The sequence below is a fragment of the Numenius arquata genome, chromosome Z, assembly GCF_964106895.1.
Source record: "Numenius arquata chromosome Z, bNumArq3.hap1.1, whole genome shotgun sequence".
In the NCBI taxonomy this organism is placed as follows: domain Eukaryota; kingdom Metazoa; phylum Chordata; class Aves; order Charadriiformes; family Scolopacidae; genus Numenius; species Numenius arquata.
In genome coordinates, this window is record NC_133616.1 from 3,750,594 (window position 1) to 3,772,561 (window position 21,968).

The following is a 21,968-nucleotide window of genomic DNA, read 5'->3' on the forward strand; positions in this document are numbered from 1 at the left end:
TTTTCTGTGCCAGAGATGACCATTTGGAAGGGCGTATGTTTGCTTCTTATTCGCAATGTGTCAATGAACTTAAAAATTCAGAATAAGCGGGAGCTCTTTCCAAGGATGAAATAGATACGGGCTCAAAGATCCCGCGGCCGTTCCTCCTGCGTCACCCGCAAACTGTCGGTGAAAATCCCCCTTCCTTCTCTGTCAGGCAGTGCTTGGAAAAAGCTGGAAATGACTCAAATTCCCATGGCCGTTTCAAACGATAACTGTGACTAACTTACGTAACCTGTCCATTTTTGGGGGGAGAAAAGCTGCAATTTGCCATCCCGACCCTCCTCCGGCAGCTGGAGTTGAAGGGTGGGAGAGCTGCATGTGGGCTCAGCGCAGCGTCGCGAGGCTGCCTTGCAAATACTGCCCATCTCCTAAAGAGAAGTTGAGTTCTGTCAGCTGTTGCCCACCCGTTCTAATTTTTCATTTATTTTAATGAGAAAAGGGAGTTCTAAAATTGGGTATTAATACCGCCTAGAAGTCAGCTTCACAAATCTTGTTACAATTTCCCCACTTTGGGGTTTTTTTTTTTGTTTGTAAAAGATGGTCGGGCAGGCATTTCAGGAAAATTCAGGCTAGAAATGGTGAGCCAGATTCTTCTTCTCTTTACTCTGAAATATATATCCAGAATAACTCCACAAATATTGGTGCAATCACCGTAGATTTACAGCAGCTCGCAGAAGGTTGAAAACAGCCCGGTGTTTATTACATATAGCAGACTGGATGGCATTGTAGGCTTTACTGGGATAAATGGTAAAACATTGAATCCAGAAGTTAAATGACATAAAATTTAATATTTCATGGCCATAAAATTACAGAAAGTGTTTGCAAAATTGTGAAGAAGTTAAAAGTTGAAATGGGGGAAGATAAGATAAAAGTTTCGTATGTAGGACATTGCATATTGATAGATAAGATTGTGTATAAATATAAGGATCTGCACGACAGACAAACTGCAGACTGTAGGACTCAGTCCTTTTTTACTATTTCTGTCTCTTTTCTGTTATTTCTGAGGAGCTCAGGAGCTCTCTCTGAATTACTAAAAGAGGGTGGAACGCCATTGAAGTTCTTTATTTCGTGCAAGTCTGACAATATTAGGTGTAGTGTTTTTTTTTTTAAAGCCCCATCTCCTGGAATCTAGTGAGAATCTCACCTTCCATTTAAAACAAACCAAGAATTAGAAATTTCTAGCCCTCATGCCTTCTAGATTAAAGTTATGAAATACTTCCCAGATTTATGCGTAAGGTTCAGAACAAAAGCCAGTTGATTTGTTGCCTCTCTAAAACATTTCATTTTTTTAAGTCAGTCACAGGTTTTGAACGTTCTATTTGAAATCCTGAAACTGTTTTCTCTTCTATCTGTTTGCATTTCAGCGCTGATGTTTTTTTAATCGGATGTTCATGTTTTAAACTTTAAATGGAGGTTACAAACGAAGATTTATCTGTGCAAAAAGAACAACTGGTTTGTTTTAATTTGCCCTGAAAGTGGTTTAACTTCAACATTTGACGCTCCAGATTTTGTATATCTGCCCCAGTGCAGGAAAGCACTTAAAAGATGCTTATTGAATTTCGTAAAATAGGCATATTTTCCCAGGTCCTGATTATCCTATTGATTATTCCCCCCCAAAAGCAGCATGCGTTTGCACGATGCATGAATATTTTCAGTAAGGGTAGGATTTCTTCAGGACATACGTGAGAACCGCGCGTCTTAAAGCAAGTAATTACTCGCAAATACAGATGGAGCCTTTGGAGCTCTGAAAGTCTGCCTATTCACATCTGCCTTATATTTTTAAAATGGATATATATATATGTATTTATAGCAAGAAGATGCCGACATCTTCACCGCTGCAGTCTTTGTGTCTGCAGACAGTGCTTTCTGCAGCTAAAAATACCGGTGGATATTTAAATTATGGCAGACCATGGATGCTGTGGGCTTTGCGGCAGTAGAGCTCACCTGGTAGAGTGAGCTGCAGGGTGTGTTTGGCGATATTTAAGTACCATCCAGGAGTACTAGGAGTCCAGAAATAATAAGGCTGATGTTGCGACGATTTCGGTTGACGTGGTTGGACACCACAGAATTGTGGAGGAGACATGGCGCAGCGCTGAGAGTCAGGAGAGCTGTTCCCGGTCCATCAGAGCTCTGCAATGGGCACATCGGTTGTCCGTTGACGTAGCCGAGCTGTCTGGGCCAGCGTGGAAATTTTTAGCTGGTGTTTGAAGGGAAGCTTTGAGAGCTTGCTGAGGAAGGGTTGCAGGAGGTGGTTCGAGGTGGCACAGCATGAAGAGGTAACCTGGCTATATCTGGTTTGGTTTTGTACAACGAGGGCAATGTGAGTTTATTTCAGGGAAAATAAATTTAGAAATGTTTCCATTAGTTTCTTTTATTAAAAATTCAAATCTTAACTACTCCAGTGGGCATGGAGCTGATAAAGAGATGGCATCACAAGAGCTGAGGTTGTGTCAGTGTATAAATTGGGACCGCTGGTTTTCAGAGTACTGATAGATTTGAGGTGTGTTTACTCAGAGGCATAATTTCTCCTTTCCTCTGTGGGTGGATATTCACATTCCAGGTTAAGGAAGAAATTGGTGTACAATACAACCCATGTACCTTTATTCCAAATTAACAATGTCAGTGCACCTGAGATAATCAGGAAGAACAGAGGTACCAAAAGCTTTAGTTGAGGCACTGCAAACTGGCTGTGAATACTTCATCCCCTTTCCCCCCTAGCCAATAGACAGATGAGGTATACTTTGATTTTTCTGAATAAACTGAAATAGACCTTTTTTAAAGAAAACCTAGGTGTCCATACCGGGGGGCTGCACAGCTTTCAGTGCTGCTGTTTTAAACGCTGCTGCAAGTTTGTGTATAGACAAGGCCCAAGAGAGTTATGGTGGAGCTATTAGAAGGGGAAGTGATTTTTTCTTAGACTGATTAAAATTCTTTGGGCTTTCTGTTTGTTTGTTTTTAAACACCTATTTAGCTTTTAATTAACATTTAAGAGAAAGGAAGCTGGTTAAATATTCAATACCTCCTCCCTTTCAATTAAGGTAGAACAGTACACAATGCATGATGAGGCCTCTGGGAAGTACGGAAAAACGGAGACGAGCAGGCTCCTGATTATCATTTTCAGGGGGACTGGAAAGGTGAAACCCATCTGATTATTACTCCCGTTAACAGTAATAACACTGAAGCTTTTTTTGAACATCAGAAAGCAGTTTAAAAATGCAGTTATTCTTTAAAACTGTATGTTCTGGGGTTTGCCTTAAAATACCTTTACTTTTCCCATCCTGTTCTTTACTTATTTGGGGGCCAAGGATGGGGGTATTGTCTAATAAGCCTTTTCGGAGTCTTAGTTGGGAGGCTGCGGATGCTGGAGAAGTTACTCGTCATGCTACATGCTCTTATTTTCTTTTCAGTGCTGTTTTTTCAGTCCCAGTGAGTCGGCAGCCTCAAACCATACGGCCCCGAAAGCTCAACCGAGCAAGTGGGAAAAAGCTATGCTGCCACCGTGCTCTGTGCTAGGATCTAGTCTCTTCCCCTTTTTCTTCCTCCCCCATGAAAAATCCAGTTACTTTCTGTCTGTGAGTCTGTTATCCCTCAAAATTGCACATAAAACATTCAGAAAAGAATGCCTCAATGAAAGAAATTGATTGGGAAAATATACTAGTATTTATAAATCAATAAATACCCTTCCTAAACCTAAATTCCGTGGTTTTGATTTTATGTACTCTAATTTGTCTAGCAAAATACATCGTTAGCAATCCTGTTTAAAAAAGAATTGTGTTAACTAAAAAAAAGAAATGTGTTTTACATTATGGAAACTCCGCAAACCACTGCCCAAAAGGTGATGTATTTTTAAGCTTGCTATTTCTTTTAGTGTGGTGAGACAACTTACCTGTAGAAGTACTTTGTTTATATCAAATATCATTTAAAAATGGATTATTTTTTTTAATCATTGTGTTACATAAACAGATTTTTTAAATGGAATTGCTGGCACCAGATATGAGTTGTGTAAGTGTATATGCCTGAATGAGTGCTTGCTTTTTTTTAAGGAGCAACGAGCTAGCAGATGCTAAAATGCATCTCTATTGGATAGGTTTCATATACTGTGACTTCAAGGTTTACTGGATATAAGAATGCATTGATTTTTAAAAGCAGAAATAAATGTTTTGCAAAAAAGATTTCTGACTGCATATAAAACAAGACTTTCCGATTCAACTTTAACTTATTGTGATGACCTACTCTCAAATGCGTGGTGACAGTACGAGTTTTTTAAGTAGCTGCTGTGTTAACTGTTGTGTGGTGACTATTCAGTGCTATGGCTTTTTATCTTCAAAAAAAACCCCAAAGTATTTCCTCCATGACTCTTTCTTCCAAATACATAAACACGAGTAGCTTTATATGTATGTATGTCTTGTGATTACTCATCAGTGGAATTAATGATGTCTATTTGCTGGCTGGACTAAACCAAAAATTAGTCCAGTTAGTTCAATAATTGGTTATTTACCAAATATTGGTTTTTAATTATCCACTTCTACTTCAGAAGTCCACTTCTACTTCAGCTGTAAATAATAGAAAATCTCCCATTAATTTCCGCTGAAGTGGTATTTTTTCTTTTAAAGACTTTTTTTTTACATGGCTTTTTGTTTCAAAACCCTGTTCATAGAAATTTGAGGAAAATTTCACAGTTCCAGAGGATAATGAAAATAACACCTTCTGCCAGAAGGTTCGTATTTAAGTCAAACTGTCATCCAGGTGAACTTAACACCTTGTGAAGATTCACTCTATTTTATTTGTAAAGGCAAAAGGCTGAAAGAAGCAGCATGCATGTATCTGGAAATATTTAAATTCGGTTATCTAGAAAATTCTTTACTACTATATGATTAAAAGTTCTGTGAGCAACCTAAAGCAGAAGTCTCTGAATTGGTTGACCTCAGAGCAGTATCCTTGAGATGCAAATACCAGTAATGTCAATTTTATCTCAGCTGGATATAAATTATATCCAGTTACAACAAGCCCGTGCTGCAGAGCTCTAGAAGATGATGAAGTTAAAGAGCTGATGAAGGCAGAGAGGCCGGTGCAAAAAGGGTTTTGCCTGTGGATTTGGGAACGGCATCCTGCCCAGCTGATGGCATGGACTTCCCATTGAAAGATGAGACTGGAGAGATGGCTCTGCCCCTTTCTCAGCTGGTTCCTAGTTGTTCTCTGGTAAGAGCATCTTCAAGAAGGGGCCAGAGTGAAAGCAGGGATCAGACAGCGTGTAAGAGCAGCGCTCCTAGGTATAGAGATGTCAGGTCTCATCTGCAGGAGGACACGGTGTAGGGAGATATGTTACTAAACTAGAAGCAAATAAAAGTCCCGCAAACATTTGTGCTACGCACGCAGAGATTTGTACATAAGCCTCAATCTTGCTCTTTCTGTATTTTTTTTTCTCCTTTTTACTCTAGATTCTCTGAAGCAGTTGCATAGTAAGGACAGTACTGATGAAAAGCAGTATCGGTAAATCAATAACTTCTTTCTCTTTTTTAAGGCGAACACACACAAGAAACCAATTCACCTCATTCACTGAAGAAGGATGTAGAAAACATGGGGAAAGGTAAAATAAATAAGGGTCGCTTACGTTATAAAACTGCTCTTTGTTTTAATAGAATATGAGGATAATAGGGGGCACTTTTGTTCTGCACCATATTTTAAGCTTGTCAAGTAACATATGAATAATATATGGACCTTTGGGTGGATATAATTGAGATTAATGCATATATATCAATCAATACATGACACTGTAATATAATACTTTAAAATAATATATTACATTGATTTATATTCATGGCTTTCTGCACAAAATCTATTGTAGGTCTATGCAACACTCCTTTTTTTTTATATAACTGCTAAAATATTTTGTCTTATGGTAATGAATTGCTCTGCAACTGTTCTTTCAAGAATTATTTATACAGATTAGCAAAACCACTTTTCTTTTCTCTTTGTTAGAGGAACTCCAGAAGGTTTTGTTTGAACAGATCGACTTACGGAGGAGACTAGAACAGGAATTCCAGGTGTTGAAAGGAAATGCGTCTTTCCCAGTCTTCAGTAAGACACATATCTGTGGTTTTGGTGTTATTTGTGGGTGGGTGGTTGTTGTCAGATTGTTAAAAGGGGAGAGGTGTGCTCTCGGTTGCGTTGCCAGGGTCTTTGACTTAGATCTGCTGAGGTTGGTGGCACTTCTGCTGTGACTTTTCAAGCTGCCCAGGGAAGTCTTTTGTAAGGAAATAGGAAGCTGGGTGTCTATTTTGGTGTGTATTTTACTGGTTTTGGGTTTACTTCTTGGGCTAGAGCGATGGCGGTGATCTTCACCAGCTTCTTGCAGGTTTTTGAAGGCAGGCTGCTTCATAGTCATCTTTAGGTGGTCCTAGAGATGCTGGAGAATTGATTTGGCCTGTGTTTAAGGAGTAGAAAGACCTGTTTGGATTTTGCCTCTTGAGATGGGCTGTTTGAGAGGGCCCTTTCACCATGCCTGATGAGAGGGTGCAGCCCAGGGGTCATGGCATGTGCTGGGCGTGTGTTAAATAAAAGAAAACAAAATAGACAATTACTAGGTTTTTCGTGGAACTGCAATAAAGTTGAACTGCATACACAGGGAAGCGGAACTATCGATCTCCTATTGATGGAGGACTTTTGAATTACCCTGACAATTAAAAAGCAAGTTTCCAGGAGAAATCTCACATAGATTGGGACAAGGTAGAAAGCACAGTAAGAGCTCTCTAACATGCAGTGAATGTTGTGTTACAGAGCTGGAGTGATCAGGGCATCTCCGTTGCTCTCTGTCCATCTGTAGCACAGCACCACACAGAGATCAGCTTCCCCGTGCCTGGCTGTCACAGCTCTGCAGGTGCCTGCCCAGACAGGACCCCCAGTTCAGTATTAAATAAAAAGGAAAAAGCGTGTTTGCACCCACTTTTTGCTTCTTCACAAAGTCTGAAGAGGTCTGACGTCTCCATTCAATGTTTTACTAACATTGATGGTGTGAGGGCTTTTTAAATGCTGCTTTTTAAAACTCTGCACTTCTGTCCTTGGTTTCCTGTGAGGCTCTATGCGGATGGAGCACTGCGGAGTTACCTGACTCGCAGTAATCCAAGACAGACACAATAAAACCTTCCCAAACTAATTGTCAGGCTCTTCTGCCATTTGCTAACTTTTCCTCCTAACTCCTGTGGGACTGAAATGTTTGACCAGCACTAACTCAAAATGCCCTTTTGCTGGTTTATTATAGTTTCTTGAAGAGTTCAGAAACTCTCTGTTAGTCCTCCCAGTTCCTTCATTAAAAACTCCAGGGAGAAAACCCAGGACTACCAGTACCCCTGAGGCAAGTCAGTCGACCAAAACTCAGTGCTGCAAGCTGAGGAATGTTGCACCTGCCTGGATTGCAGGAAAAGACAGGAACACGGACAGCATTTTCCTATTATTTAAAGAAAATACGTTTTTTCCTCTTTCTGCAGCATCGTACAGGTTAAGTTCAGGGAAACCAGAAAGTGTGAGGACTCTGGGAATGACTCCCATCTTTAGCTCAAATATCGAAAGATGTAGACAGCTTCATAAATAAAGGAGAAGAGCCGCCTGAGGTGATACAGATATTAATGAAAGGAGGATAACCTCATCCTTCAGTATAAATTCAGTCATTACTTGGGTTTGGGAGTGAGGTAATTTTCAAATAATTTGCGTAGATCAAAACAGTGATGTGTGGTATTGGCAAAATGGCATCTTGGAGTTTTGCCATTCAGGTCACTCATTTATCCTTTTGTTCCTCTCCAGTAAAATTAATGCTCTGTCATTGCAGTGTAAATAAACACTGCCATTAAACCACATGAAATACAATTCAAATAAAAGAAAAGAACACATACGGCCGACCAAGGAAGTGGCTACTGTACATGCCGGCTTGAAAAATATGTGGTTTCAATGTACCGCAAAGTAGTGGTCAATTTTCTTCAGGATTAAAATAGAAAACACATAATGTGCTATAAACAACATATACAAGTGACCGTAAAACCTATTTACAGATTTAGATTTACCAAAAAACCACCCCTCCTCCACATCTAATAAAACAAGAAAAAATTGCTTTATTTGTAAAGCAAACAAGTGTAAAATCTGAGATAAGTGTGGTTTGTCCTCTAGAGCAGTATGTGTTCTGGCAAAAGAGATGAGGCCTGTTTCGGGCTCTTGCTGCTGGATGGGGCTGTTGCTTTAGGTCAGGTATTAGAAAATACTTGGTTTTTCAGGTTTCCCAAGTTATTAACTGCTTGTAGAGATGTTGGATAGGGAGGAGCCGGGGGGGAAATCCAGCTAAAGGAAGGTGGAGGCGAAATTAAAATGGTATTGATAGATTTATCACAGCTTGAAGAGACCCGAGGCTGTAGGAGGGAGCAAAGAGCAGGCAGGTAACAGGTTTATATCCCTATCTGGCCCGCTGCAGCTTTAGGCCGTGAGTGGCCATGGGGACTGGGTCTCTGTCCCATCCTTAAAGCTGCTGAGGACAGGAACACGCTGCCAGGGTCATTGTCACTCCCATGGGTCGAGGGGGTTCGCATTCTTCTTTGCAGCATCTGTGGGTAAGTGAGGAGCCTTTGGCTGTTAAATCTTCTCAACCTTTTTTAAAAAGGAGAAAATTCATCCCTATTTCAGCAGGGAGCCGACGAGTGAGATGTGGAAGGTGACGCTGTGTCTCTCTAGAAAACGCTCCTGTCACATTACCTGCAGTTAACTTGAAAGTCACCTTTTTTTGGGTCTTGCATTTGGAACTGAGCACATTTGGGGCGTTACACACTAATAGCATCAAACCACCACCCACAGCAGTGCTATGCAGTGGTGTGTGTAAACGGTGTTTGGTTTCCATGTTCTTCTCGTGGAAATTGCTGTTAAATGAGAGCTGGTTTTATTTTCAAGCTCATTTAGCTTCTCTGTGGCTTCTTGTACCTGCTGGAAATGTGGCCTGTGATAATTTAGAAAATTATCCTTGTCTTCTGCTGTTTGCACTTTTATTTTTAATACTGCTGTTGTTCTTGAAAACTGCAGGTGAGATTTTCCTTTGCCTGTAAGATCTCTCAACACAGAGATCACTTCAAGAAAACAATAAAAGATGAGATCACTTGAAGAAAATCAAAGAATTTCCTGTCCTGATAGAAATATAATATATATTGGGCTTTGAGCAACCCAGTCTAGTGGGAGGTGTCCTGCCTCTGGCAGGGGGGTTGGAACTCGATGATCTTTAAGGTCCCTTCCAACCCTCACCATTCTGTGATTCTATATAAGCACCCGGGCGTGGTGACAGTGTGTTCTCCCAGAACCCTCCGCTGGTTTGTACCTTTGGTGTCGGCGTTCTGTCCTGCTGCATTTAACAATGTGGTAATAAAATGGCAGAGACGTAGTCTGGATAGTTAAAGTATTTAATTCTGTGTTAAGAAAACTATTTAAATATTCATATCTTTCCTCTTGGGTATTGCTCAGGGCTTTGTCTGTAAGCATTCGGACTCAGATAAATGCTGCCAGAAAAAAACACTGTCTTTACCATTAACACCCCATTTGCACTGGACATTTGCAGTGCAGGACCGAGCAAAATTTCTCTGCTGTTTGGTCTGGGAGGTGATGAGCCTGTGAAAGAGCCAGTCGAGAGGAAAGTGTTGAGGAGAGAAGAATTTCTCCGTGTAGTCTACTCAGGGTGAAACTGGAGGAACTAGCACGCTTCTATCAGCCTTTGGTGACCTTTTGGACAGGAGGTGGTCACATTTTTACACTGCATGGCATTTTTGGGGCTAGGAAGAGAGGGATTGCAAACCTGCTTTATTTCTGTCGCCTTTTTTTTCCTGGTTCAGTTGGAGCAGAGGGAATAGGCTGAAAAATTCTGTGGGCGGTTACTTGAAATCTGAAGAGATTTATTAAGTTAATGTCATCATTTCCTTTTCTGTGTGGCTGCGCTGGATCCTGATGGTTTCAGCCTGACAATTTTTCTCACTCTTTGTCTCATTGCTATTTTCTTTTTGTCCGAAAGTGCCTCCTTGCCTTTTAAATGACAATTTTTGCTCGTCATTCGGAGAGGGCAAAATTCTTGTGTGAAAGAGGAGGACAGAGCTCTGCCCCCTTGTACTTTCTCCTAGCCCCTTCCAGTGCCCACACTTCAAGGGACATGTCCCCTGTCCCCGCAAGTGAGGTACGGAGAGGTCCTTCCTCTCCACTGTATGGTGCCACAGCTGGTCACTGCCTTCCTGCTCCTGCTTTTTGGGGTTGAGAAGTCATGGCGAGGCTGGTTTGGGAGTGGGTGAGCTCCCAGCACTGCGGCAGCACACGGAGTATGAATAGGAGCCGCTCGTTCTCACTCAGGCTCAGACCTTTCTGTTGCAATTTAGGCATTTCTGTGACTCCCGTTACTCTGCTATTGAAGTATCCCACAGTCATTTAATTCATTAATCCTCCCAATGTACTTGTCAGATGAAGCAATGCTGTTACAAGGTCAAGAAGGAAAGGGGACTGCTGAAGAGGGTACAGCAGAGGGCTAGGAAGACGATTAGGGGACTAGAAGATCTCTCTGATGAGGAAAGGCTGAGGGACTTGGGTCTTTTTAGTCTGGAGAGAAGACTGAGGGGGGATCTGATCAAGGCCTATAAATACTTCAAGGGTGGGTGTCAAGAGGATGGGGCCAGTCTTTTTTCAGTGGTGCCCAGGGACAGGACAAGAGGAAATGGGCACAAACTTGAACATGGGAAGTTCCACCTAAACATGAGGAGGAACTTCTTTGCTTTGAGGGTGGCAGAGCCCTGGAAGAGGCTGCCCAGAGAGGTGGTGGAGTCTCCTTCTCTGCAGACATTCAAACCCTGCCTGGACAAGTTCCTGTGCAACCTGCTCTGGGTGGACCTTGCTCTGGCAGGGGGTTGGACTAGGTAATTTCCAGAGGTCCCTTCCAACCCCATGTCATTCTGTGATTCTGTGATTATTTGTGCTTTAGTGGTGATGAAAGGAGGCATGGAGAGATACATACATGGAGTCCAGTAGAGCAGGTATTGAATCTAGACTTCCTGAGTCGTGGGCTAGCATTCCAGCAACCAGCATAACTATTTAACTCTTTTAATTGGTTAGCACTAAATAAACCATTTTAGCTGCCATGGCCTTTCAGTGCCCTTCTCCAAGCTGTGAGTGTTGAGGTGCTCCATGCTGTTTTCTGCTGGCATTCACCTTGTTGCTCCCGTGGTCCAGGACAGGTCTCCTGGATCAAAATGATGCTGGTTGGAATGGGTTTTCTTTCCTCTTCATTTAATAGTCCAGGTCTCCATCATGCAACTCATCAAGTTATTAGCTTATTTTCTATAGTTTTATTTATATTTTTCTGTCTTTTTCCCAACCTCCAACAGCAATGTTATAGAACACAGACCAGCAGTTAATCTTTTACCAAATGAAGCTATGTCTGAAATGGTTACTGAGGAGGAACATAAGGGAGGGAGGAGCTGCAGGAGCAGGAGGGCTGGCCTGTGCTGTTAACCCGGCTTTCTAGGATCTGTCTTTCACAGATTTTTTTCCCCCGAGTTCCGCGTTTACAGAGCTTTAGTCTGAGTTTTGTTCAAAGCCGTCAGTGCCGTGTTACAAAACTACAAATCAAACCCTGCATCCTTGAACGCTTTCTCTTCTCACATACTGGACATCCCTATTGATGTCAACAGATTTATGCCAAAGCAAAGAAGAGCAGTTTTTGCTCCTCAATTCAGCGTTGGTAGAAGTTTGACTAATGACTGCAGAGTCTGGGCCATTGAGACGGAACGCTAGCGACAGAAATTTAGTAGCCTCCATTTGCTAATTGGGGTAGAATCTGATTTTTCCACAGTTGTTCTTTGATCTACAGTGTCTCCTACTAGAGAAGTTTTTGTTGGGTGCGTTTTAACTGGGTGAAGGGCTTTGTAGTGCTTCACAATTCCTCAGTAGCGATTGGGTTTGATTTAATTTGATTTATATGAATTCTGCTGTGTGGTCTCTGTTTTAATTACTGCATTTACCTTTTTCCCCTCCCGTTAAGATAATTTTCAAGATCAGATGAAGCGGGAACTGGCGTACAGAGAAGAAATGGTGCAGCAGCTACAAATTGTAAGTTTGTCTTCTCTGCTAAAAACGTTACAAACTGTCGCTTTATGTTTTTTAAATGCACTCCTCAAACTTTTCCGCTGTGAGCCATGCAGATGTACTGTTACTGAGCTTGTATTACCTTATACTTCACAAGACGTAAGCACGCGGTTCTCGGCTGGTTTAGAGTCTAATTACCTGGAGATTTACTTTCATACAGCAACCAGATGGGTCTTCATGTTTCAACTGAACGAAACACGGTGACTCAACACCGAGCGGTGCTTCTTCAGAGAGAAACGTGAGGACTCAATCACTAAACCTTAAGCAATTACATGTTTCTACCTTGTAGGAGCTGCCAGGGGGTGCATTTCAGCCCTCAGCGGGGAATCGGTGCGAGGCCAGCATCTCACTGGCACATAAGCCTTAGGATGTGTCTTTTTTTTCAAATTTCAGCCCCTGGAAGAAGTGCTTGACTCAGCAGTAAAGGATCAAGTTGCTGAAACACAAGTTCTGTGCAGGCACACATTGCCATTCAGTCTCTTGCTTCTTATTTTAAAACTAGGATGGATTTTGCGCGTGTGTGTGTGTTTGTGCAATTCTGGATGGTTGCATACCACTGCGCTGTTGAAAACCTGACATAATTAATCCAGTACAAGCAAGGGATGGAGTATGTGAAGCTGTTTCTTGCTCAGATACTGCTTAGTGTGGTTTAAAGAACAGGGCATCGTAATGAATGGGAGACTGTCAGCTAATCCTTGTTTTGCTGGGGCTTGTTGTGTGATTGGCCTGATATTATTCAGCAGGGTTTTTTCGAGGTGGGCTTGCCAAATATCCCCACTTGTCTCAATCAGCTCTGTGCTCGAGCATCTAAATTTTCCTTCTGCTTGTGACAGACCCCGGTGCGGAGAAGGCATTGTCCAGCCTTCTGGTATTGTCATTTTCTAATTGATGGGTTAGGACATAAAAATAAAGCTGAAGGCCAGGATTATCAAACTTGTACATTTATGTTTAGAGGTGTTTAGGAGTGGCCTTATTTTTAGAGCTGCCGAACGTTCCTGCTCCCTGTTCCTGCTGACTTCAGAGATTTCAATGAGAGATGGAGGGTGCTTGAAGGAGGTTGTTTATGGAGGAAATTCAAGTCCAGAACATCTGTGGAGATTTTTTTTGCTGCTGGTCTCCACTCTTTTCCTTTAATATGTCCAGTTTTTACTGTGTTCCCCTTTGTCTCCCGATGGCAGGCAGGGAGTTTGGCTTGATCTGTGAATTACATTGTCACAGAAGGTGGTAATTGGGATGTCATCCTGAAGAGTACATCCCCTGCTGCTTTGGGCTCCAGGCAGGTGACCTGTCTGATTCCTGCTCGGAAGCATATTTAAGCCCAGAGCTTGTGGGCCTGGTGCAGCCTTTATCTCTTGTGTCAGCTGAACTTGGATGCAACTCTCCCTCCCTCCCATGGAGAGAATGGGTCATCTCTGCCCGTTGCTTTATGAAGTTGTTTCTGAAACTGGGTGTCCCAGACCTCCAGCGAACCAACTGTGGTGGTTTTTCCGATTTACAAGAAGTGGAGAAATCACAAAGTTCAGTGTAGTGCTTTTTCTCGGGCAGGAAAAGAAATATGATCACGTAATTCACACCCTTTTCACTTCCTGATGCATGCTACAGAAAGACTAATAGTCACTTAATCATTAAACAGAGCTGCCTGAATGTACTTACAGAGACGAGTTTCCACATTTAATGTACTGCACCAACAATTTAGGACCCCTTCACTCAGTGTGGCTGCTTGAATTTAATTATTATTAATAGAAATGTTGTCAAATCATCAGTAAGTCTTTATGCTTTATCCTTCCTCGTATCAGTGAGGCAGGCTGTGTATCAGTGAGACCGATAAAAGGATGTTTGCGTATGAAGAACTGAGTCTGCTGCAAATAACGAGTGTGTTTATTGAAGCTGGGTGCAGAAACCTTGATGTGTTGGGAGGTAACTGAAATGGAGTCAGCACTTTTGATGTGATCATCCCTGCAGTTACTTTAATTCATTCGTGTGAATGTATTTTGTACGGTTATATCTAGAATTAAGATTAATACGCTGAGCGTGCCAACGATAAAACTCCTTTGGCCTTCTTTGGTTATGGCATGGAGGAATGAAATCTTTTGGTGCAGAATACGCAAAAAGCATGGTTACTCATGGTATTTTGTTTGTTTGTTTGTTTTCTGTTGTGTTGTTTTTAACAGGTAGGTTATTTTGGTTTGTGCATACCTGGGGCACTCTACAGAGCTGCCCACAGCTAATACTCTTGTTGACATACGAGTGCAAAGACAAAACCAGAAGTGTTTAATACATACTCAGATTTTAATTTTACGTGCAGCTTCATAGGTGTATACCTTTGTAGGGTTAACCTCAAAATTCCCAGGTATAACTGGCCCCAGAATTTGGCTTAATTGCTTTTTTTTTTAATTTTACAAACACTATAGATGCATAGAGTCAGTTTCTTTTAACTCTTCTCACTACTGAAGGAATATACAACTTAAATTAGTCCTTCCTGAAGACCTGTGCCTGATCGTTAAGGCATCTCTTAATAACAGTAGGTACCAGGGGCAGGTTTTGCCCTAACGATGCTTTCAGTCACCCTGAACTGGAATTCTTCAAGCTGCATAACTGAGTAGTCAGACTTTCAAATCAACTGTCTCGGCATGTTTGATGTACCAGAAATGTCTGGACTACACCAAGCTGAAGCTTAGCATGAAATAATTAACCAAATATAATTGTAGTGTGAATGCCCTCTGTAACCTGACTGTTAGACAGAAAGGACTGCTCCAAGGTAGTGTTTCGTGCCCAGCCAGTACCCAACACTGAAAATACCGCTTTTTTCTCCCAGTTCTTGGGTGACATTGTCAAACTGCAATGCGGAGGGCGATGCTGGGGAACCACGCGTGGGGTGACAGCTCGGGGGGGGGGCAGCGGACAGGTTGGTGTGGGCTGCGGGTGCCCTCTGCCGCTCCCCGGCCGGCACTGCATCCTCGGCGGCTGGCGGGAGCGGGGCTTAATAGCCTTTATTAACAGCCTCAGTTAAAGCAGTGTTTAATCAATGGGCTTTTATTTTAATGCTTTGTCCACTCCGGACTTTAAAATAATTATTTTATGGCTTCCTGAAAGTCAGGAGAAAGGCTCAAATCATTGGGAAAATGGGGGGTGGGTCTTGTTCTGTTACATCCTCTGCAATGGATGTTGATTTCTTTGGATATAACCCGGAGCAGTGGGACACTGTGTGGCCGTCAGCAATTCCTCTTGGGAAAGGAGTTGCTCAGAGTGTCTTGAGCGGCTGCCAGGAGGCATCACAATCTGTTTGTGCGAAGCTCGTGACCAACCGATTGTCATACTTAACAAGAAAATGGATCTTGAATCACTGAATGCCTTTTTCTCTTCTTCCTCCTTCAAAGTTCTGTCTCCCAGATTGGTTAAGTTCAGTGTGTGTACTTAGAGATTATATGTAAAATACGGATTTTTACATATGGATTCAGGCATGGATCATCTGCCTGCTCTTAGTAAGCTGTACTCAAAGGGCCGCTGAGAAGAAATCGCTGCCCAGCAGCCTGGGGTAAATTCTAACATGGCACATGCAGTATGGCCTCAGGAGAGCTCACTTGCCTTTCGAGTTGAGGATTTTTGTTCAGTTTGACCAGAATTCATCTGTCGGGAAGCCCAGGCAGCCTATCAAACTACTGAGTACTGGGATTCTGCCTGATTCTGTCTTCTGAGCATCGGTGTTAGTGGATCAAATTTAAAAACCGTGAACTTTCTCCCTAGCTGCCTGGTGGGAGAAGAAGATCAGAAGCAGCATTCCCAGCGTGACGATTTTTATCCTTTTATGATTTTGTAAACCCCTCTAAAACATTGCTGCAGAGAAGCAGAGCACCATGCAGCAAATTTAAGCGCCTGCAGACAGGCTGGCTTTTCTTAATTTCCTTCCTTTCCTTCCTTTATTTCCCCTTAATTTTCTACCAAACAAGTAGTTTGTTGGTTCCCGGGAAGCAGTGACCACAGTTGCAACCTCTTCATCGGGAAAAGCTAAGGTGGTGGTCGTCACTCTGCAGTTGTGGTTTAGATAACTAAGATCAGGTAGTGATCAATCCCACTAATCATACACAGGGGTAAAAGGCAGCAGGTATCTGAGACATGTTAGAAATGTGAATTACTCAGGCAGTCCCTTGTCTTTCCAGCTGAAAGGGAAAGTGTTGGTTTGGTTTTGTTTGGGGTTTTTTAATTTATTTATACTCCCATGAACTGACTTCCACCTAACTTTGGGCTGATAATAATATTCAGAGCTCAGAATTGGATTCAGGCGGAACTCCTCTGAAATTTGATGGCCTTCTACTCTCAGCACTGCTTTGAATCAACCCTGTTCTTCAGAGGTGGGCAATAAAATAAATCAGGAACTATCTGCCTGCAAAATTGATTTCTATCTCTGCATCATTGTCTTTCACCCTGAGCTTTAAAGATTCACAAGGAGTGTTTAAAAGAAGAAAAAAATCTACCATATGGTAATATTGGTAGATCTTCAGAGATATGAGACCATGTTCCTCTGGGTCCTACTGTAATTAAGAAAAGTACCAGTACGTTTAATTCCTATTTTAGGTTGTATATGGAAAGTAGGTGCTTTGTACAACTAATGTAGTCATTACACAAACAAGGAATATCCACATTTTTATGTGCGGAGACCTTGGTCGCTGCATGCCTGTCACTCCATACTCGAAAAGTGGAAATAGCAGTGCTTTACTGGGATTTCTGGTTTGGTCCTCTGCTCGAAGTGGTCCAGGTGGATTGATTGACCTCGACAAGACGGTTAGAGGCAAACATCAGGTCAGCAGCATGGCTCTTGGATTTCTTGAGCTGCGTCTCATGCCGAAGTGCCTGTCCACCAATACCCGGATAATAACAGATAAAAGAGCATTTCTGGAACTCTCTGTCTTGCAGACTGCAAGGCAAATGTCATTACCTTGCCCACCCCCGAACCAGAGACATGTTTATATTTTTTCTCATTAATTTCTTCTTCTGTGCTTTAGCAGTTGGGATGGTACTACAGATCTGTTTCTACATGTCCTGCTATCTTCATTTGGTTTTTGGTGGAGCTCCTTTCCAGATTTAGTGGTACAAATTGGGAATACGTCCTTTTGAGGCTGAAGGTATCAATGCCTAACTGTATACTGTTTTCAGCAGAATTTTGTCTGCTTTTTTAAGACAGATGAGCAAAACTTCTATCTTGGCAATACACTTGGATTTGCCTTGGGTTATATAGGATGGAGCTGTGCCTCTTTCTCCAGTAAATTCAAATGTTAAAGAAAAGAATGCCCTGTAGAATTAATAGTTATGAAAAACAGAAGTAAAAGCTTCCTTTCCTTTAGAATCTGCAGAAATGCTGATCAAAAGTGGATGCGTGTGTATCAGGTACCCGCAAGCCAGCATCTGCTATTGCCTGTGTGCAGAATCCTTTTTCTATGGATGCGTCTTATAGATCTTTCTGTGGAAGATCTCGGCTATAAATACTTTCACAGGGCAAAATAGTGAAGACTCACACTCTAGGGGAAGCCATTGCACTTCTATTCCTCCTCTCCAGGCTCAGTGCATGCTTTATCTTCTCATTAATCCCACCTATAGTTCTATCGAGAAGCACGGTATGTGCAGAGACTGTAGTATTCCAGCTGCACATCTTCCTCCTTCCCCGCGTAAATATTCTTTGCATTTGGAAAGGTTGTCTCAACTGGACAGTGTTCTGACCAAGGTCTCAAGTGCACTCTCCAGGAATGAGAACTGTTTAACTAAATACCTGTAGATACACATCGGATAATAGTGCTTTGGGGTACTGAAAATTCCTTCTTCAAGCAGTAGAAGTCAGGGTGGTGTATCATTGTGCATCCCACCTAGAGATGGGATGCAAGGGTGAAGTCTCCAGAAGAGGATGGTGAACGGGAGCTTCTTAGATGTCCAAGTGTAGCAGGGATCAGACACACGCTTTAGAAATGAATCCCCATTCCTATCTGCTTACCTGTGCTTTGGTTTGTGTTGTGGAGCAGACTCGGAGCTTGCAACCTGGATTCCTTCTGGATGTGTTACAGGAATGCTTTAGCTCTGAACGAGTGATCAGTTCCCAGGACCAGAGTAGAGCTGGCCTGAAGGAAAAGAAAAACCAGAGAAATGCAGTATGGACACTTGAATCTTTCTCCTGCACCACACAGATCTGCTCCCATTGTAATGTATTTCCTATTAATGTGGACTTAGCAAAAAATCTGTTTCTCATGACTATTTAAAACCCATCCATTCGCGTTTTTGTTATTACTGGCAGGGACGTAGGCACTTTTTCATAAGGGCCACGTGTTGGATCTGCATGCCCATTTGAGTGCTGGATCCTGTCGCCATCGCAACAGTCATCATCTCCATGATGGGACTGTATTGTCATGAAGAGCCCTACATGCTATTCCAGCACAGCACTGGAGTTACTGAATGCTCTTCCCATGACAAAAGTACAAGATGGCGTTTAACTCATGAAGAAAGTAGTCATTTCCCCATCGAACACCCACCTTTCCCAGTTTCATTTATTACCAGGAGAACGGATCAACCAACACACATCAAAAAAACGCTGATGTGCCAAATATAGCTGTAGAGAAGTGGATTAAGAGAGTTAATTTCTGACAGAATGTACCCCACTGTATTATCTAGGTCAGCACGGCTTGGGAGATGTCCTATATAACTGGCGGCCATGCAAACCGGTGTAGCCCGTTGGCCGCCGTGTGTGGGAGAGAGGAAGAAAGCAGTTGGCAAAGCATCACGGATCTCAGCTGAAATGTGTTTATTCAGGCAGTTCATTTGAATCTTTTGAATCTAAACTGTGCGAACAGGTGATCAGGTAAAGGGTTTCTTTGTGTGCTCCTCTACACTGCAGTTCGGAGAGGAGTTTTCCAGCCCTGGAAAGCAGTTCAAGGCCTTGGTGGAAAGGAGAGCTCTGGTTTTTGGGGGGATCTGGGAGCAAGCTTCCTGATAGCTTTCAATATCTGCGAAGGATAGGGGTTATAAGAGTAGTCCCTGGATCCTGGGTCTTTTCAGGTCATCAGTGGTTTGATCTCACAGGTTTCCCTATTCCCAGGGCTCTGGAGAGAGGCTGTGGCCCCGTGAAAGGCTTCTGCTCTCATTCAGCCACATGGCTCATGTTTGCAGAGGCCACTGCTTCCCAGTGCTACTGCTTTCGATCCGATTGACCTCCTTTCCCTAGAGATGAAGGGGTTGGCTCCTGAGCTGCAGATGCCCCTTTCTTTACTCTCATCCTGAGCCTTCCCTGCTCTTTTCCATATTAAGGAAGGCAGGGATGGAGAGAGAGGACACTGCGGATACTGCACTTTACACCAGCCCAGAGACACGCTGAGCACAACTCATACAAATGTCCTCACATACTGTGGGCATAATGTAATTAAAACTAAAACAGGGTTAAAACCAAACAAGAATCCAGTCCCTAAAGGGGCTCCAGGAAAGCTGGGGAGGGACTCTTGATCAGGGAGGGGAGCCATAGGACGAGGGGGAAGGGTTTCAAACTGAAAGAGGGGAGATTGAGATGAGATCTGGGGAAGCAATTCTTTGCTGTGAGGGTGGTGAGACCCTGGCCCAGGTTGCCCAGAGAAGCTGTGGCTGCCCCATCCCTGGAGGGGTTCAAGGCCAGGTTGGATGGGGCTTGGAGCAACGTGGTCTGGTGGGAGGTGTCCCTGCCCAGGGCAGGGGGTTGGAACTGGGTGGTCTTTAAGGTCCCTTCCAACCCAAAGCATTCTATGATTCTGTAAGAATGCGTATTAGGTACATAATCAGTGGACATGGATGTAAATTCACGTGCTTCCAGTATGTTGTTATGTGTATGGGGCAGGACGCTTGAACTCTCTGCATTTCCCTGTCTATTCTACGAAGATGATGAGGGGCCTGGAGCATCTTTCTGATGAGGAAAGGCTGAGGAACTTGGGACTTTTTAGTCTGGAGAAGAGAAGACTGAGAGGGAATCTCATCAACGCCTATAAATACTTCAAGGGAGGGTGTCAGGAGGATGGGGCCAATCTTTTTTCAGTGGTGCCCAGGGACAGGACAAGAGGAAACGGGCACAAACTGGAACATAGGAAGTTCCATCTAAACATGAGGAGGAACTTCTTTGCTTTGAGGGTGGCAGAGCCCTGGAAGAGGCTGCCCAGAGAGGTGGTGGAGTCTCCTTCTCTGGAGACATTCAAAACCCAACATGTGTTCCTGTGCAGCCTGCTCTGGGTGACCCTGCTTTGGCAGGGGGTTGGACTAGATGATCTCCAGAGGTCCCTTCCAACCCCTGCCAGTCTGTGGTTCCTTTTGCTGTTTGTGCTTGCGCCTGCCTTCAGCCCAGCCTATTAGTAAGCTTGCAGTAACACATTTGACATTATTTGTGACTGTATTCTGGAGCACCTGACAGCAGAAGCAGGTCACCTCAGTGTGCAGCAGGACCTGGGAGCATAGGGACATATATTTTCTGATCCCAACCTGAATTCCTCCAACAGTCCTTCCAAAAGGCAGAAAAATAGTGAATTTGTAGTCAGTTGGATTCCCAGCTATGGAGAAATCTCAGAGCAATTTAGTTTTGTTGCATTCTGAGGCCCAGCATTGAAAAAGAGCAGCCCCGTACTGTATTCCCAGTAGCCAGTGAGCACATCATCCCACTTTGTTTCTAAATATAACACTGTTCCCTAATATGCCTCTGTTCTCTGTTTTTCTTTAATTATTTGTTCCACTTCATTGGCTTCCCTCGGATTGGTGCAAGTCAGAAATAACTATTATGAACTTTCCTAATTATGGTGATACAAATGTAAGAAGCCTTGTACTCCCAATCTGTATCTCAGCTGTGCAGAGATGAGTGTGTGTTGCCTGCTCTGTTACAGACACCTGACTTTTGTCTTCTCACAGGTAGCAGAATGGGTGGTGGCTTTATTTTTGATACAAACAAAACATCGCAAGACGTTGGATTTTAAGATCTATCTGTTGTTTTAATTTGGGCCATTTTTATTTTATTTCTGCTTCAGCATTCTTGCGGTTTTGTAAAGAGTTCCATTCTTTTAATTCAAGGCTCTGTGTCCTAAAATGATATAAGGAGGCAAAAAAAAAAAAACCCTTTAATTCGCAGGGATTCCAGCTTGGATGTTTCGTTAGCCAAACCTTGGCTTAAAGCAGGGGCTTTGTTTCTGTGTCATTGCAGATTCCCTATGCAGCAAGCTTGATCAGGAAAGAGAAGCTCGGTGCGCACCTCAGCAAAAGCTAAAGGTGAGTTTGGGAAAGGAGAGACTTTATTTCTTTGCAGCCATTGCAAGAATTAAGAGAATTTTTCTCCGTTGCGTGATGGCTACTGGTTCTGGTCTGAAAGCTTTGCCTGCGGAGGTGTCGTGCTGTGGTCTAAAGCTGATAACTGATACGTCACACGAATTACGAGGCTTCGCTAGGGTAGGACATAGCGTTGAGGGTTGACTGGTGGGTGAATCCAGGCCTGAGTGTGTGCTTCTATTCTCTGGCGCTGGAAAGTGGCATTGAGGACACGTACCTTCAGCAGAAGGAGGGAAAAGTCACAATACAGTGAAAGTTCACACACGGGCAGGTAAGGGATGGGTTTTTCTGCGCATGGTGGAGCTTCTCCAGCTTCAGGAAAGAGCAGCGTGTTTTGGGAGCTTTCCAGAATTTCACCAGTCCTGTTTTCTGTCGTTCAGTCTCCTGTTGCCCACATGCAGCATCTTCCTAAACCCAACACTGCATTTTTCAGGAGTGTTTTTTTCAGAAGCATTCAGTTAGAAGAAACACTGTCTCCATCA

General features: G+C 43.0%; 1 protein-coding gene across 1 annotated transcript in view; it reads left to right on the forward strand.

The window, feature by feature from the left end:
- Positions 1 to 21,427, forward strand: part of LOC141477404 (SKI family transcriptional corepressor 2-like) — a 27,469-nt gene extending 6,042 nt beyond the window's left edge. Inside the window, 4 exon segments of the mRNA XM_074166570.1 lie at positions 5,564 to 5,629; positions 6,022 to 6,120; positions 12,080 to 12,147; positions 21,365 to 21,427. Of these exon segments, the coding sequence (XP_074022671.1) occupies positions 5,564 to 5,629; positions 6,022 to 6,120; positions 12,080 to 12,147; positions 21,365 to 21,427 (296 nt within the window).
- The last annotated feature ends 541 nt before the right edge of the window (positions 21,428 to 21,968 follow it).